The 16,802-nt window shown below is 38.1% G+C and overlaps 1 protein-coding gene across 1 annotated transcript in view; it reads right to left on the reverse strand.

The window, feature by feature from the left end:
• Positions 1-10,734: 10,734 nt before the first annotated feature.
• The window catches only part of LOC145689186 (uncharacterized), a 142,920-nt gene continuing 136,852 nt past the window's right edge, over positions 10,735-16,802 (reverse strand). Inside the window, exons 8-9 of the mRNA XM_081763319.1 lie at positions 15,441-15,827; positions 10,735-11,596 (exon numbers count right to left, since the gene is read on the reverse strand). Of these exons, the coding sequence (XP_081619445.1) occupies positions 10,756-11,596; positions 15,441-15,827 (1,228 nt within the window). The 3' untranslated portion in view covers positions 10,735-10,755. The remainder of the gene's footprint in view (positions 11,597-15,440; positions 15,828-16,802) is intronic.

Genomic DNA, 16,802 nt, shown 5'->3' on the forward strand with positions numbered 1-16,802 from the left:
GCATACTCATCATGAAGATGTTGACTGAAAGGCAACACTTGCTCATCCAGAATGTTCAAATACACATGCTGGTTCATTGTAGTGGTGACCTCAGTAAGTGGGCCCAATTCATGATAAGAAAAACACCCCCAAAACATCACAGACCCACCTCCGGCTTGAACATGCCCTTGCACACATTCAGGATGAAAGGCTTCATGTGGCCTTCGGTGCACTCGACGACGTGCGTCATTGGAATACAAGCAAAAACGTGATTCGTAAGACCACATTACCTTCCACCAGTCAGCTACTGTCCACGTTTGGTGATTTCTGGCCCATTGAAGACGTGCAGCTTTATGTGCCTGTGTGAGCAATGGCCCCTTGCGAGGTGCCCGACTCCAAATGTTCAATGCATGCAGTTCCCGTCGTAATGTTCTTTCGCTAAGAGGTTGGGATGGACCTGCATTCACTGTCTGCAGCAATTCGTGTCGGGTTCGGAACCGATTTTCATTTACAAGCCTAGAAACGCGTCTCCGGTCCCTTTCAGTCATGATCTACTTCCGACCACAATTCTGACGCCGTGTTTCGTGGCCACGTGTATGACCCCACTGCTTGTACACGCGTTGAACAGTTCGCTGCGAAACACCAACAAATCCAGCAACTTCCCTCACTGTATGGCCATGGGCACGGCCAAACACGATTGCCTCTTTTTGCCACTCTGTTACATCGTTACTTTTACCCATTTTGACGGACACTGTCCATTTGCAACACACTTGTTTCACTGACTGAAGCTGCCTTATGGTTCCGTAGAGGCAGTGCGCGCACAGTTGTGCACGTGACTCGACTGCTGCGTCATCTGTACAGGCTTTACGATTCATCTCTCCTTCTGCACAAGGGTGACTAATTTTTTGTCCAGTGAGTGTACTAGGCTTTTATGAAGCAAGTAATAGGCTCTATTCCTCAGCCCAACTTGTAATGAGGCCTTTGTTACCCAGACCCGCTTATAATGGAGTCCCCTTTCCCAGCCCAGCTTAGCTTGTAAGGAACCATTGTTTCCATATAGATATCCATTAGGTCCGTAAATTAGCATATAGCATATATTCAAACCTAAAAAACGGCCACATTTTGGCGCTCAAAAAGAAAGCTTGACGTATAAAGGGACCCTTTCAATAGCTTAAGGTCCCATCAAACTTAAATCCGGTATTGCGACAAATATTTGTGTGTGTGTTCCATGATCTTTCTTAAAATTTATCTAATTTTACTGAAACTTAGCACGTGCTTTCCTCCTACTTTGGGAAATAAGCCTATTGTTTGAGGCTGAAATCTATCAAGAATCAAGGGATAAAGTTAACATCCTATTGCAAGTTTTCACAGATACATAATGTGATAATAAAACATTTTTTTAGTAGCATACATAGACGATTCACAGAAGCATGACATCGATGATTATATATTCATTTATACAATCAATAAGTTCGTGGACTGTCACTTATACTTCTTGTAGACGATCCAAGAAAGCTTGAACAAGACTCTTGTTCAAGACTATTCAAGACTATTTGATGAAAAAGACGTCAGCATTGACGCCATTTTTCTCTTGAATTCAATAGTTTCGTTCAAGAAATTTCGTTTCGGTCCTGTTCTAAACAATCCAATTCAAGAGCATTCAATAGCCAATCAGCGTTCGAGTTGGACTGCAGGAAAATAAAAAACAAGTATGATGGCGTCGTAAGACAGAGCTGCAGTTGAATAAATATCTTTTCGTTATAAATATCTGATATTCCAAGTGTGCATTGTAATAATGAGCAAAAGCTAATATTTTCGCCGGAAGATATTGTTAGTATTTTTTGTTGATAACCTACACAATTTATATAGTTATAATGTTTGCAGGCCCATAACTTTTCATAAATTTTGAGGCAATGAGAAGTGTAAGTATTAATTTGAGAATTTAATATACAAGAATACCGGGTGTAGATTAAGAAAGAAGAGTCTATTAAATAAAAAAAATATATTTATAACTGATTTTTCCTGATTTAATAAGACGTTTTGTACTGTTATTAATCTCTGATAATATCAAATAATTGCATAGAGATTGATAATATGCTCGCAAACTGAAGTATCCTGGAAATGATTACATGTTATCCTACTGTAATCTAATTATTTTATCACGAAATTTACACGTAGTATTTAAGAAGTTATTTCTGAAGGTAGAGGTTGCTTTCATGTGTGCAGATTAATTTTACTAGTGCTTTCCCGTAAGGTACAAATGTGCATCCTAACATATGCTACATACAAGACTGTGCTAAAATAATAATAAATAAATAAAATCGAGATGCTATTTAACAGTGTCGGGCAGGAGCATTGAAGGGGTTCCACGGGAGAGTAGTCCGTAGGGAGCAGGCGCGTCATCGATGGAGGTTATAGTACAAGAATAAGAATCATGTATAAATTAGAATAGTACAACAAACCCTTGACATCGTATTCACTCATTTGAACTGAACTATAGCTCTTGTAATGATTTGATACTGGTAACATTAAACTTCTAAACATGAAATACTGGTTTCCTACATTATGCAGGCATGTTTCGACAGTGGGAATTATTACGGTATCTCAGATAATTCTCCTTCATACACACTCACACATTTTAACAGTAAAATTACTATTCGTTTGACGGGTTATTCTTAACCAGTACCAAAACGGGCGGTAAGTCTTGTAGCTGAAAAATATTATCATTGTTTCGTTTGGTTTTCTGTGATTTCAGCCTTTTCTTTTAATAAGATTTTTTTTTAAAAAAAGCTTAGTATCAGGAACGATTTTATACCTAAGCAGCACTTTACTTTTTTAACGTCACCTAACCTAACTCGCATTTATTGTAAAGGGGACAAACTACTTAGTGAAAATTCGATGGGATTGCTGCAAAATCAATTGACCTGTATTCTAAATTATTTAATATAATCTATTAAATTACAAATGCCTGCAGAAAGTTACGATATATATGCTAATATTATAGCTATTCATGCGCAGGTCTGAACTAAATGAGTACGCAGTTTCGCTTTCATTTGTTTTCATAGTTACAGTCTCTTGTTTTGGACTGCCATTTATTAACAATAATATAAAACAGATTCAATACCTCTAGATCGTGTAAAAGTTGTTTCAAGTCCGTTCGAGACTCTTGTTCAAGTGTCTCGAACAATACTCCTTTGAACGTGTAAATTTGAGGTATTGAATGGTCTTGTTCAAGCTTGCTTGGATCGTCTACAAGCAGCATTAGAATATGGGCAACCAGTAGAACCCAAATGTCATCATGGTTGTCCTTGGGGTGAACGTTCACACACAGATCCACACTGACCTTCAAAATAGTCATCGCTGGCAGCGATGCACTTTTGGCAACGTTCATAGAGCCGTTGAAAACAAGTTTGAAAAATGTTGGTATTAGCAGACATCTCTCGTAGGGCATCCTTTGTGACAGTGATGATCTCCTCGGGAGAATGAAAGCGACGTGCATGTAACACTTAGCTTTCAAGCGGAAAAATAGATTGAAATCGCATGGTGCGAGATCAGATGAGTATGGAGGATGTGGCAAAAACGGTGATCTGTTGTCTTGAGGACTCCCCCTGGGCAAGGACAGAGCGATGTGCAGGTTATCGTGTAGCAACATCCAGTTCTTCCTCTGTCAAAGTTCAGGACGCTTACGACGAATTGACTCACGTAGGAGGCGAAGGATCTCCTTGTAACATCTTCTTGACAGTTGCTCCTTGTGGGATGAATTCCACGTGGACAATTCCTTGCGGGTTGAAAAACAGTTCAAGCATCACTTTCTCTTTTGACCTGTCTTGTCTCGGGTTTTTGCGTTTGGTGATGATGGCGATTTCCAGGTGGCTACTTGTCTCATTAGTTGTGGATCGTACAGGAAACCCCACGTTTTATCTCCTGTTGTTATCCGGTTCAGGAACGTTCCATCTGCGTCAGCATTACTGATCAGATCACTGCAAATGGCCATCTGCTATTCACGTTGGTCTTGTGACAAAACGTCTGGCACACGGTGCTGGGTGACACGTACCATGGCAGATTCGTGCTGCTGCTGCGATGTCGTCTACCGACTGCGAACGGTTAGCGCGCACCACTATTTTAACCTCTTTGATCTTGCGTTCAGTTCGAACTGTTGTTGGCCGACCAGTACGTTCATCATCCTCTTAACTGCTTTTCCTCTCCGCAAACCATTTGTGCCACTTAAACACAGCCCTGCGGCACAGGGCGTTGTCACCGTACATTTGCCTGATCATCTGCAACGTTTCTGTAGGGGATTTACCTAGTTTTGGGCTGAACCAGATGTTTGCCCGTTGCTCAAACTATGACATTATCCAAGTTCGCCATTGCGCATTCAACTCCTTTCACAACAAAGACAGTACGTTTGTTTACATTCTATGCAAGTACGCTTGCTAGGTCGAGAGACGAACTTCCACTACTTCCTCCAGGACGTCACTTATTATCTGCAGTACCACCAGCGCTACAGGATGTAAAGCCAACGGACCTACCAACAAACTTCGTTACTTTTGTTGGAGACCTGAGTTACTCATATTGTTCAGGGCTGAAACCAGTCAGAAGCAGAGGTCGAATCCATCTTTTCTTAAATAAAAAAAGCATACTCAGACGTTTCCCACAAGCATAACATTTTTTTTTGGGGGGGGGGGAATAATTATTTATTTCTACTTATATATTAGTAAAAACCTGCCTTCAAAGGAACCCTTATTAAAAGGAATTATTTCAGGCTTCTATAAATTTCGAGGTGAAAGACTTAATTCCCTTTATTAAGCGGAAACTGTGTTACGTGGACAACGGAAATCAAAATAAGCCTTTCCAACAGAAATTTTCAAGTTCTGGAGTGCAGCGTTTAGAAAATTTTAGACATTTTGTGAAAGGTCACGTACATAGTAAGATGTACGTAAAAAGGCCTTAGTTCTTTAGATACATTAATTTAACCCTTAATCGATCAAGCCCGTTCCCCCATGTAAGACGACCCGCTCGGGAGAGTAATGCTCCCGGAAGTACGTTCTTCGCGCGCTACTCTAGCCAGCTGTTTTACGCGCTATCCTAGGCAATTGTTTTAAGTTGGTCACAAAATTTATATCATGGAGTACAAGGGGAACAAAACGAGCTCTATATCATAGAGTACAAGGGGAACAAAATGAGCCCCGTGGGGCTTCTAACCCGTTTCTACTACTACTATTTATCTGCACAAAAGTTAAGTGAATCACTTTTTTGAGTATTATTTTCATACTATTTTAATTTAAAAAGTGTCATAAAAATGTAAAAACTTTCCTCGGGCCGGGTTTGAACTCACGCCAAAAGAGATTTTCGTTACTAGCATATAGCGCTAGCCCAGTCGGCCACGAAGACCAACAACAATAATCGTTTGATTTCTGCTATTTGAAAGCAACGTGGCAAGAAATGGATAACGCCAACCAATCAGAGCTCTGTTTTTCGTTCCTACTTCCGGGAGCATTACTCTCCTGAGCTAGTCCTCATGTAAGACCCTAGACACGCGCGACTTTTTGAACGAAATGCAATTTTAAGAATTATTTTTAAATGCCAGCAACTCATTTTCTAGTTGGTTTAAGATATGAAACCACAATATAGTACCGAAACAGATGAAATACATGGGGAACAGGGGGAAAAAGCATCTATTTTTGTTTTGGCCCGACTCAGCAATCATCATCTGCAGAGCATGTGAGAGAACTAGGTCATTTTTTCTGTTCATTGTAAGTTTTATATTATTAATTAGTAGCAGAAATAAATATTGTAACTGAATGAAGTAAGTAAAACACTTTATCTCAGTATGTCCATTATACGCAGGTACATGGTTTATTTATTTGTTTTTTGCACAGGTCTCCTTCATGAACCGGAAGTCTATCTCTAACGGAAATTTTCGCAGGTTCCTTAACATTCCACGACAATGCACGGTGTCTACGGGGAATGGTGATGACGCTAACGAATTTGTGGAATGAAGAACGAGGGACAAAACGAAAGAGTACCGAGAAATCCGTGGACATGGTATTTGTCCACCACCAAAGCCCACTTGGCGTGAGCTGGAACATAAGTAAATAAACGGAATATTGCTATAATGAATAAACCCTTCCCTGGTCTACTGGCTAGTGCGCGGGGTCCAAGGATCGATTCATTGTGGCAGAGCAATGAACACAGTACGGTGGTTTGGATTCCATCTTGAACTCTACGTCCATGTCTCATATAGCCCCGGTACTGAAATTCAATAACCAACAACTGCCGATAAAAACCAGGGTTTGAAAAAACCCGGGCTTTTTTGAAAAAGCCCAACCCACCTGGGCCCATATGGGTTTTTTCGGGTTTAATTGGGTTTTTTCGGGTTTAATCGGGTTTTTTCGAAATATTTCAATGTCTTTGGGGTAAAAGTGTTAAAATGTGATTTATGTTTCAAGATTGTCATTGTCACAACTTGCAACAATTTTCTACTCACTGCTGCTTTGAAAAAAATGGCCGCCATTTTGAAATTTTACATTCGATCGCCGAAAAAATCTATACAGCAAATTTAGCATATCTCGTGCTTCCACAGTCAAAATTGCAACTTAAAAGACTGAAAATTGCGCTTCGTAGCGTGGATACTCACTGTTTTGAAAAAACGGCCGCCATTTTGATATTTACGTTGGTATGCCGTCAAAATCTATACAGGAAATTTAGTGTGTCGCGTGCTTGTACTCTGAAAATTTTAACTTAAAAGGCCGAAAATTTCACCCTATAGTGTGTGTGGTAGAGGCAAACAAACAAGTTGAGTTGATTTTGTTTAACGTCCCTTTCAGCAGCGAGGCTATATGAGACGGGACCTACTGATTAACGTGGAATCCCAACCATATGAACTCCCTCCGGGAAGAAAACCCGGGTCCCACGCCGAAGACGCGTACACTAACCGCATAGCCATGAAGGAGCTCGGCAGACAAACGAACAAATGTAGATCAAGTCATCCAGAAGCCTGACTGACGTTCGCCAAGTATGAATACCAAAAGAGGTCTATTAATTTAAAACAAAGATACAATTTAAGTTGTATGAAATAAATAAATGGTTTAAAATGTCTTATATGAAATTAGCATCTTACGGCGTAAATAAACCTGCCATAGTTTCTCCATGAGAATACGGGACACCTCAGATCCCTCCCCCTCAACTTTCCAACACAATGCAATGAACTGTAGTCTGGTTATGAACAAAAGTATAATAGGCCACGGTGGCCCAGCGGTAGAGCGTTCACCTCTAGTGCATGGGGTTCCTAGTTCGATCCCAGATCGCGCCAAGTAAGCTTTGTGTTGGACAAACACCTTGTGCGTGGGTTTTCTCGGGATTCTCACGTTTCCTCCCACTTTCTTCATTCCGTCATTTCATTCATTTGTCATCATCACCGTCACCTTGAACATAGCAGGCATAACCGTGAGACTAAAACTAAAAGATTTCATTTTATTTAATTTTTTTTTTCAAAAATATAATAGGTGAAAGTTCACTAAGCAGCAGCTGCTTTTCTCTCTTCGTACCCTGCAATTAATTGTACAGACTGAAGATGCGTAAAAACTTAAGATGTGCTATAAAAATGCTTTACAGGAAAACAATATGCAAATTATTTAAATCAGTGGTACAATCTACCTTCAATATTCTTCGCGCGTTTAGCAGTATTTATTTACATGGCTGTATTTGCCAAAATTACGTTCGTCAGTTTAATCTGATGAAAAGCTGATTTTTCTCCCTTTGTCGTGTGTAATTGTCAGGACCAGATTTACATTTTTCTAAGACCTGGACCAAAGCACAATTCTGTGCCCCTAGCCTCTGAAAAAGATAATAATTCTTGCTAACTTATCTAATGTGTTGCTGGAGAAAAGGTCAGTCATCTTCCCAGTGTTTGTAAATGTAGAAACACTCAAAGCCATCTTTTATTATTATTATTATTATTATTATTATTATTATTATTATTATTATTATTATTATTAATGTTCCGGAGAGTATCCGAGTTTCCATCAAGTGCAATGGAAAAAGTAGCATTGCAAATTTCGCTCGCTATCAAGTCGAACAGGGTGATGTAATAACTTCCTCTAAACTGTTACATGCAACAGCGTACTGTTCATTCACTAACTACAGGATTCGCAGCCAATGTCAGATTTTTTTGTTTTTCACTTTTCCAGGGCTCATAGTGGTCTGGTCTCTTGTAAATAGTTGAAAAGTGACCAAAAGCACACGAAAAAGTGACCAAATAGTGACCAAAAACACGAAAAAGTTACCAAAATCTCATCATGCCCCTTTCTTCATCTGTCAATTTCTCCATCACCTCTCTCTATTCGTTTTTTTTTTTTTTTATCTTTTCTTCTTTACTTCTTCTTTTTGAGCTTCCTCCTTTCTTAGATTTTCTAATTATGCTTTCTAGTTACGGTAAGCAAACTTAGCAGATGGAAGAAGCTTCTAAGTAGTGAAATCAGTTCTGGGCTACTTCCGAATTTCTTCATCCCAGATATTATATTTAACTTAGCATTGAGAGTTCTCAAAGCCATGAAATATTCAAATTCATACCTACTCTTAAGAACATCATACAAGAAGCATAATGAAATTTCGTGACTTTTCTTTACCAAATCATAAAATTTCGTAACACACTCAAGAGTGAATTTGGGTGCGAATTAGGCCGAATTTTCATCCATGCGATAGAAGTGTGGTTTGCATGCGATTTGGTAGCGTCTAGAGCGGACCATAGACAATTTTGCTGGTAAATTTTGACGTTTTATAGAACAAAATTTTCCAATCTGTACTTACATTTGTATAGATAAAAAAAATCGTGACCCAAAAGCTAAATCTCGTGACATTTTCGTGACCGATAGGCACCCTGATAACACAAGACGAACATGATGAACCATACAAATACACACACAACGTTGAGCGGAGCGTTAACTATTACGAGAGAAAACTAAAGACTATTATGATAGAAGAAAGAATAGACACAGAAGGGTTCTCAACCCCACCTTGAAAGCTTAAGCATCCACCAACAATCCACTCTGCTTTAGAAAGAATAAGCTCAAGTGAGAATAAAGCTGACTTTTTCACATGTGGCAGCAAGTACTGAAGCTTTCAGAAGAGTAATGAGTAAAAAGTTTCTGGCTTTTTTTTTTTTTTTTTATAGAAAACTGCCAATGCAAAACACAAATCACACGAAGAAGTCACTTGACCTCATAAAAAAGTAACTTTTACTGACAAATTTGAAAAAAAAGTAACTTTTAATTAAAAAAGTGACTCGTTATGAGCCCTGCTTTTTGAATAAGCTGATATTGATAGCAGAAATGCAACGGAGTTAAAATACGGGATATTTCCCTGTCCGGACTAAATTTACGGGGACGCGGGACACTCGGGCCCAAAAACGGGACTGTCCCGTTTTTTACGGGACGTATGGCAGGCTTAAGCGTAAAATAAATAATTTTATTGTTGAAGTATTCATTTCCGATCCTTCTGCGTTTTATTCGGGAATTTCCCGAGCACTTCTTTCACGGCGTGTACATCAAAACTTCCACTAGTACGGAAATTTAAATTCAGTACTTGAAATAGTAAGCGTTACATATTCTTCGGAACCCCGAGCATTAAGCTTGTTAAATTTGACAAGAATTTTTACGCCATTGCTGGCGTTGATTCTACAGAATGCTTATTTCAAGAGTAGCAACAAATAACTGAACTGTTATTGTTGGAAAACCAAATTTTAGTTGAAGAAACTTGTGTTTTACATCAAAGGTAAGAAATAATACTAACAGTTTTACTAATGTATTTACATATGTCCTATTAGTACCGGCACCTATGACCTTAAACCCGTCAAACGTATGGGTGATAATGTCCCTCGGTGTTACGAAATCGACGAGCACACTATTCACGGAAAATTTTTGTATTTTCTAAAGTACAAAATTGCTTATTTTACCTCAAATAGGCTATAAGCATAATCCATACATTAATTTGTTCTATAACTATCTCAAGCTAAGGTAAGTTTTTTGTTTTGTTTTGTTTTGTTTTAAATTCATTTAGTGCATTCAGAACTTTATAAAGGTCTTGTGTTGAATGTTGTTGTATACCTTAATGTGAAAGCCTCTAATTCGCCCAAGGAAAGTCTAAAATCTGATAAAAATCACTTACAATGTGATCACCTTAGTTGTACCGATAATAGACTAACAAATAGGTCAAAAACCCAGGTGGGTTTTAAAGTGGGTTTTTTCAGGTGGGTCCAACCCGAAAAAACCCACCGGGTTTTTTCGGGCTGGGCCCACTTAGGCAAATCCTGATAAAAACAGTACCTTAGTTGGTGTTCACTTACCACTGGATTGCTACGGAGAAATAAAATGATTTGAAAGAAATTTTAAGAAATACAAACGAATAAAAATTATATAATTTGTACCACTGGCTTTTGTGTTTGTATTGTTATGCAAGAGACTATAAGGATGGGATCTATAATTTAATGCGGAATTCGTTCAGTGTATTCACACAGAGAAAGTCTACATGTTAGGTACGGCACCAGAGAGATCAGTTAGATTAATAAAGCAGGAGGAAAAAGGTAATGTGAAAACCCATGCTCTTGATATATATTTCTCAGGAAGTCAGCATTAAGCAACTTCTGGTCGAATTTGTGACCTTCCACACCTAAAATGGACATCACCAGGGTCTCTTACGAAAAACACTTCAATCAAGATGACCTGCACTGGAAGATATGAACAGCATCAGACTTCAATAAACCGTGGAATGCATTTACTATCAACTTATAATATCTTTATGACAATTTAACTTATGCCTATCAACGTGGCTCTTCTGAGTGAAAGGCTTGAAGCAAATACTACATTTATACGGAGATTCACCCTTATGTAGTCTTACATGTTGCCCAAAATAGGATTTATCTCCAAAATTTTTTCCACATATATCACAATGATATGGCCTCTTAGCCTTATGGGTATCACGATGTTTAAGTAACGAAGAGTTCTGAGCAAATGCCCTGCCACATCTATCACACACATAAGGACGCTCTCCTGTGTGAATACGTGTATGATTGACAAGAGTGGTTTGAACAGCGAAAGAGAGACCGCACGTTGTGCAAAGGAAAGGCTTCTCACCAGTGTGGGTGCGAATGTGCTTATCGAGAAGACTTCTGTTGAAAAAAGCCCTTCCACATTGTTCGCAACCAAAAGGTTTCTCTCCCATGTGAACTGCCTTTATATGACTAGTTAGCTGTGAACTACTAGCAAACGACATCCCACACTCATCGCATTTGTAAGGTTTCTCCCCTAAATGGCGCCGCATATGCACAATTAAACCATTCTTCTTAGAAAATCCTTTTGAGCATACTGTGCACACGTGTGGTCGCTCACCATTATGTACACGCATATGCTCAATAAGATGGCTATTTCTACTGAATGCTCGCCCACACTCTTTACAAATACAGAGTCGTTCTTTTATAGTTTGGTTGTGTGAAGGTTTGTTTCCATGATTATGTTTTTTCATGTGCTTCTTTAATTCGTCACTTTCTTTAAACTTTTCTTCACATATTTTGCATTGTTTGAAGTCACTGTCACTTATAGCTGTCGGTGTTTTACGTGAATAGCTGAAAGTTAAAACAATATATTAAATTAAATGTACATGAAAACTATCAGTATATTAACTGAACCTATACAAGGATTGAAAAAAAAATAAGCAGTTAAGGAAGTATACTTATATATATATATATATATATATATATATATTTGGTGCCAAAGTAGTATGAAACTCAAACATGGGAATGTAAAACCAAATCTAAAAATAAATAAAACAGAATATAAGTCACTTTAACCAATGTACCTGGTATTGAACACAATATGAATCGTACCAACCCAGTGTCTTCACTATTATAAGATTTGAAGAGTGAAGAATAATCATAAATAATTTAATTTAGATTATGAATATTTACAAACAGCATTCGACGTGAAAAATCATCAGAGGCAATATATTTTGCTGACAGCTTAACTAAGCATTCCAGTTATCAACTGACACGGAATGAAAAAAAAAAAGAAAAGTATTAGTTCAATCTCACTTCCATATATACATATATCAATGTTGGTAAGGCAAACAGGCGCATACCATCTTACACCACTGTTTATACGAGGGCATGCTGATAATTTTTGCCTCCGATTTTTTATTTTCTCAGGTACCTTTAGAAATGGTCGAATGTAGGCAGCAGTGTGACTGGTGGCCTGTGACCTTGAGGTGTACCAAGTTTGAGGCCAGTATGACGGTATTCTGGAAAGCTACAGGTGTAAACGTCAATGCATGTTTAAACAGCGGGCAGTGATAGAATTTCTCACAGCAGAGGGTGTTCCACCTATTGACATTAATCGTGCAATGGTGCACCATAAGTTGATGTGAGTACAGTGAAGCATTGGGTCCGAAAAGCCAAGAACGCAGATCCGGACACCTGACCACTGAACGATAAACCCCATATAGGAAGACAAGTAAGTCTGACAGATGATCATCACAAACAACGTATGTCTTGATGAACTGATTCGTCAGAATCGAAGCAGGAACATCCAATACCCTTGGCATCTCACGTGAAAGGGTAGCATACATTTGTTCAATGTTTAAGGTACCGCAAGGTTTGTGCCTGTTGGGTGTCTCGTCTGTTGACAGAAGAAATGAAACAGAAGAGGTTACACATTTGTCAACAACTTCTGCATCATTAAAGTATGGCATTAAACTATCACTATATCTTACCTATCTTGTAGATATTTCATCAACTTGTTCAACAAACTCAATAAATTTACTGAAATGAAACCTTTGTCAACAACTTTTGCAGCGGTACGAGGCTGAAGGTGATGCATTTCTGCTGACAATTCTCACAGGTGGTGAGTCTTACGACCATTATTATGACCCTCAAAATAAAAGACAATCCGTGGAAATTCGCCACAGTGCTTCTCCAACACCCAAAAAAGCCAAAACAGTGTTATTAGCAGAAAGATGCTCCTGACAGTGCCCTGGAATAGCCGATATATTGTTCATTGTGAATTCTTGCACAACAGGAAAAGTGTAAATTCTGAGTCTTATATACCAACACGAAAAGATTAAGGGCACGTATCAACAGGGAATGGATATCCTCCTACACCATAATAATGCCACACACAAACCACATGACTACAGCAGCTCTTGAAACCATGAAGTTCACTGTCCTACCCTACCAACCTTACAGCCCTGATCTTGCCCCTATTGATTTTTTTGTTTCCAAAATTGAAGAAACATTTGAAGGGCACACACTACACCTGTGATGCAGAAGTTGAGACTGCTGTTTGCTCTTGGTTACGCTCACATGATCCTGAATCCTACGCCGACGGAATGAAACGAATTGTTTATCGTTGGCGCAAGTGTACTGTAGTAAATTGCGACTATGTTGGAAAATGAGTACACAAGACTGTAGAGAATTGTGTAAGCTTTCATTTGATAGTATATAACTGGCTCTGTGATTTGTAGTTTTGTTTCTATGACCTTGGAGGCAAAAATTATCAGCATCCCCTCGTAATGACGACTTTTGCAAATATAGAATTACTTTTAAATCTTACTATTTCACCCTCCCTCCACCGCTCCAGGGGGTTTATTCTGTAACAGTCGCTACGTAAGCTGGCTATCGAGAAGAGACGTAAGTCGCTTGAAAGCGCTATGTTTCGAATTCTCTGACTGTCGCTAACGAGTTTTTTTGTGAGCTAAGTAACTAGAAACGACTTTATTTAAGTCAGGAGCAAAGAGGCTAGAGAGATCTCTAGTCATTAACGAAAATAATGGAAATATGGCTGACCTTTTGACGGATTATATTGATTTGCATTGATAATCGTCGAATATATATAGCCCAGTAGTCTTTCTTGATCGTATGAATCTAAGTTTCGAAAATGATTCCGAATATCAATGTCTCGAAGTCGCCGAACTACTTTTTACGCCAAGTTAAGCCTAATATACATTTGAGACAGAGAAAATCGACAATTCCAAGGTGCACACGCTTAATAACAAAACAAAAAAGTTTAAATTGTTAATTATAATCGCTTTCCTTGAACTATAATTATAAATGCTTTCCTCGAAATACAAATTCTACCCGATATGTAGGGTCAAGTGTATAATTTAGGTGCATGTAGTAAACTACATAAATGGGCTAAGCTCTTACAGATGGCGGCCCTAAATAAGGCACACATGAACCTGTTGTCAATGTTATATTACTACTTATCTGTTGTTATTTTAGTATACCTTACCTACAATTACTCCTGTTTCATTTCCAACGTTCACTTTTCACTGTTAATCACAAATATTTCTTATTTTCATGCTCCGTTTGCTCTTTCCTACACCCGTATGCATCTATAGATTTTACAGCGCACAATCAGTACCCTCCAACGGTTAAGTGTTGCAAACTCACACTAGTTAGAAATTACTACAACTATGAATCCTTACAATATTACGTAAATAAAATTTTAGAGTGGGCTTCGGAGTGGTGTTCCCTATCAAACACATGTTCCTGGAATATTAAAAATTACAAAAATCATTAAAAAAAAATCTTCTTTCCTGCGTCCTACAGTACAAGCCCTCAAATCCGAAAACCCAGCAAATCCGAACACGTTCTCAGGAGAGAGAAAAAAAAAAAATAATAATAAAAATAACTACAGCTGGAAAATGAAAAAAAAAAAATAGATTTAATCACACAAAGTTAGTTTTTTTAAGGTTTTAACATTTTTAGACTTAATGCTTATTCAAAATAATTATCTAATTATATTCTTACAAGAAGACACTTATAGATATGCGACAATCATTTTGGACATGAGTGTACACCCGCCAGCCAAGGTCACTGCCCTTTCGACCACTGGGTCACCCTGTCTAACCTCAGTCGTTGTTTTACCGCCAATTCAATGACGAAATAAGTACGTAATATTATTTCCCGGGTAATCCGAACCCCCCGATATCCGAACAGGCTTCAGCCCCAATTAGTTCGGATTTGAGGGGTTGTACTGTATCTCATTCTATGAGAGCATACTTATTCATAAAAAATACATTTCTTTTAGCATAACATGCACTAAATGAGGAATTCTATTACTAGTTGCAGATTGACTTCAAGAGGGCTGAGTATAATACAGTGTATACGTATGGCATAAAAACTACGGTGGTTAGAACTTCCAATTTTCCACGTCAAATTTTCAGAAAGCATTCCTCAGTAGTTCTTTAGTCACAAATCCTATGTACCGTTTAAATTTCAAACGTCTAGCTTCAAGAGTTTGACCTACGCGTTGATCAGCTACTCTTTCATTCAGAATATTGGGATATATAAATAGCAGGCATTTCTAAGCTGAGTGCCTGATATTTATTTATGAGATATGCATTCTATAGCGTCCATTTAGCAACCATTCTTAAATGAGATTACATTTGCTACTTTCTACCCTTGGACTAACCTGTTACTTGTTTCACCATGATTCTCAGTGTCTATTGATGTAACGTCTTGTGTGGAACTAGTCCTTTCTGAATATTCAGTATCCAATACTGAATGACTGTTTTCCGCATTCACACTCTGAGTGTTCTTCTCACAATATGATTCACTACCCGTATTGGATTCATCTGCATCTGAAAAGCTGCTTTCATTTATTTCAACTTTAGGGGAAAAGATGGTTGAGAATTCTGTTACGTTATAGTTGCTATCTCCTATACAATTCTCGTTTAACGGTTCGTCATCAGACTCAAACTCCACCTTTATACAAGATGTTAGTTCTGGCTTGCATTCTTCTTCAGGTACGGAATTACTTTCACCGTTCATCGAACAATCAACTGCTGTTTCCATCTTCCTTCAACAGCTATAAAGTATGAAAGTCTTCTAATGATTTCCTCTTGTTTATTATAGCCTTTATTCCTAGTTACATTATTTGGCAACCATGAAGTTTATGCTGAAAAAAAAAATCGCATTATTACATTACGATACATGAATATGATACTATATCTATGAATAAATTACTCCCTGCAATACATTTTTAATTTTCGTATTATAATAAAACTATTTCTTAGTTAAGGTGATTATTACAAGTTGTCCTGCATTACGATTAGAAATGTCTCTAAATTAGGAAAATATGTATCATCGTTAGAAAAAGACAAACAACCAATACTTAATATTGGCGTATTTAAGGGGAGGGTGGCTTCGGGGCTTAAGCCCTTACCGAAATTATATTCATTATTTTAGAGTACATAAAATATGTGGCAAAATTTGCACATTTCCAGGAATAAAGATAGCAAAGTTTCCCCCGAAACAAAACTGTAAATACGCCACTACATTGGCATATCTTTTTCTTCACAACAAATACAATTCATAAATAGATAAATAGTTAAATAATCTTTCTCAACGGAATAAGAACTATTAATTGTTGTTGGTAACGACATACTTTTCAGCGCCATAAAAAATAGTTTCCCTTCATAACTACGCACAGAAACCTATTCTTAAGCATCTCATTCAGTTCAGCTCAATACGATTTATCGATCAATGTATGTCTTGTCTTTGGATAACAGAGGGCGATCGAAACGTCATCGAGCGCGAACAGTGTTACTTACCGGTATGCAGATGATATTGTCGCTCTCAATATACCTCTGGGTAGGTGTTGACACATCACAGCAGATGCTGAAGGTGTCCACCTTGTTGTAGGATGCACAACTGGATCTGATGACACGTGCTTCGTGCCACGCGACGTAAGATATGTACACCGATTGCTATTTTGCACTAGATAATGTTGTCTTTCAGTATTTCGATATCCGTGAGGTTATTTTCGTAGACT

This window comes from Thermobia domestica, chromosome 7 (genome assembly GCF_964235325.1).
Source record: "Thermobia domestica chromosome 7, izTheDome1.hap1.1, whole genome shotgun sequence".
NCBI classification, from domain to species: domain Eukaryota; kingdom Metazoa; phylum Arthropoda; class Insecta; order Zygentoma; family Lepismatidae; genus Thermobia; species Thermobia domestica.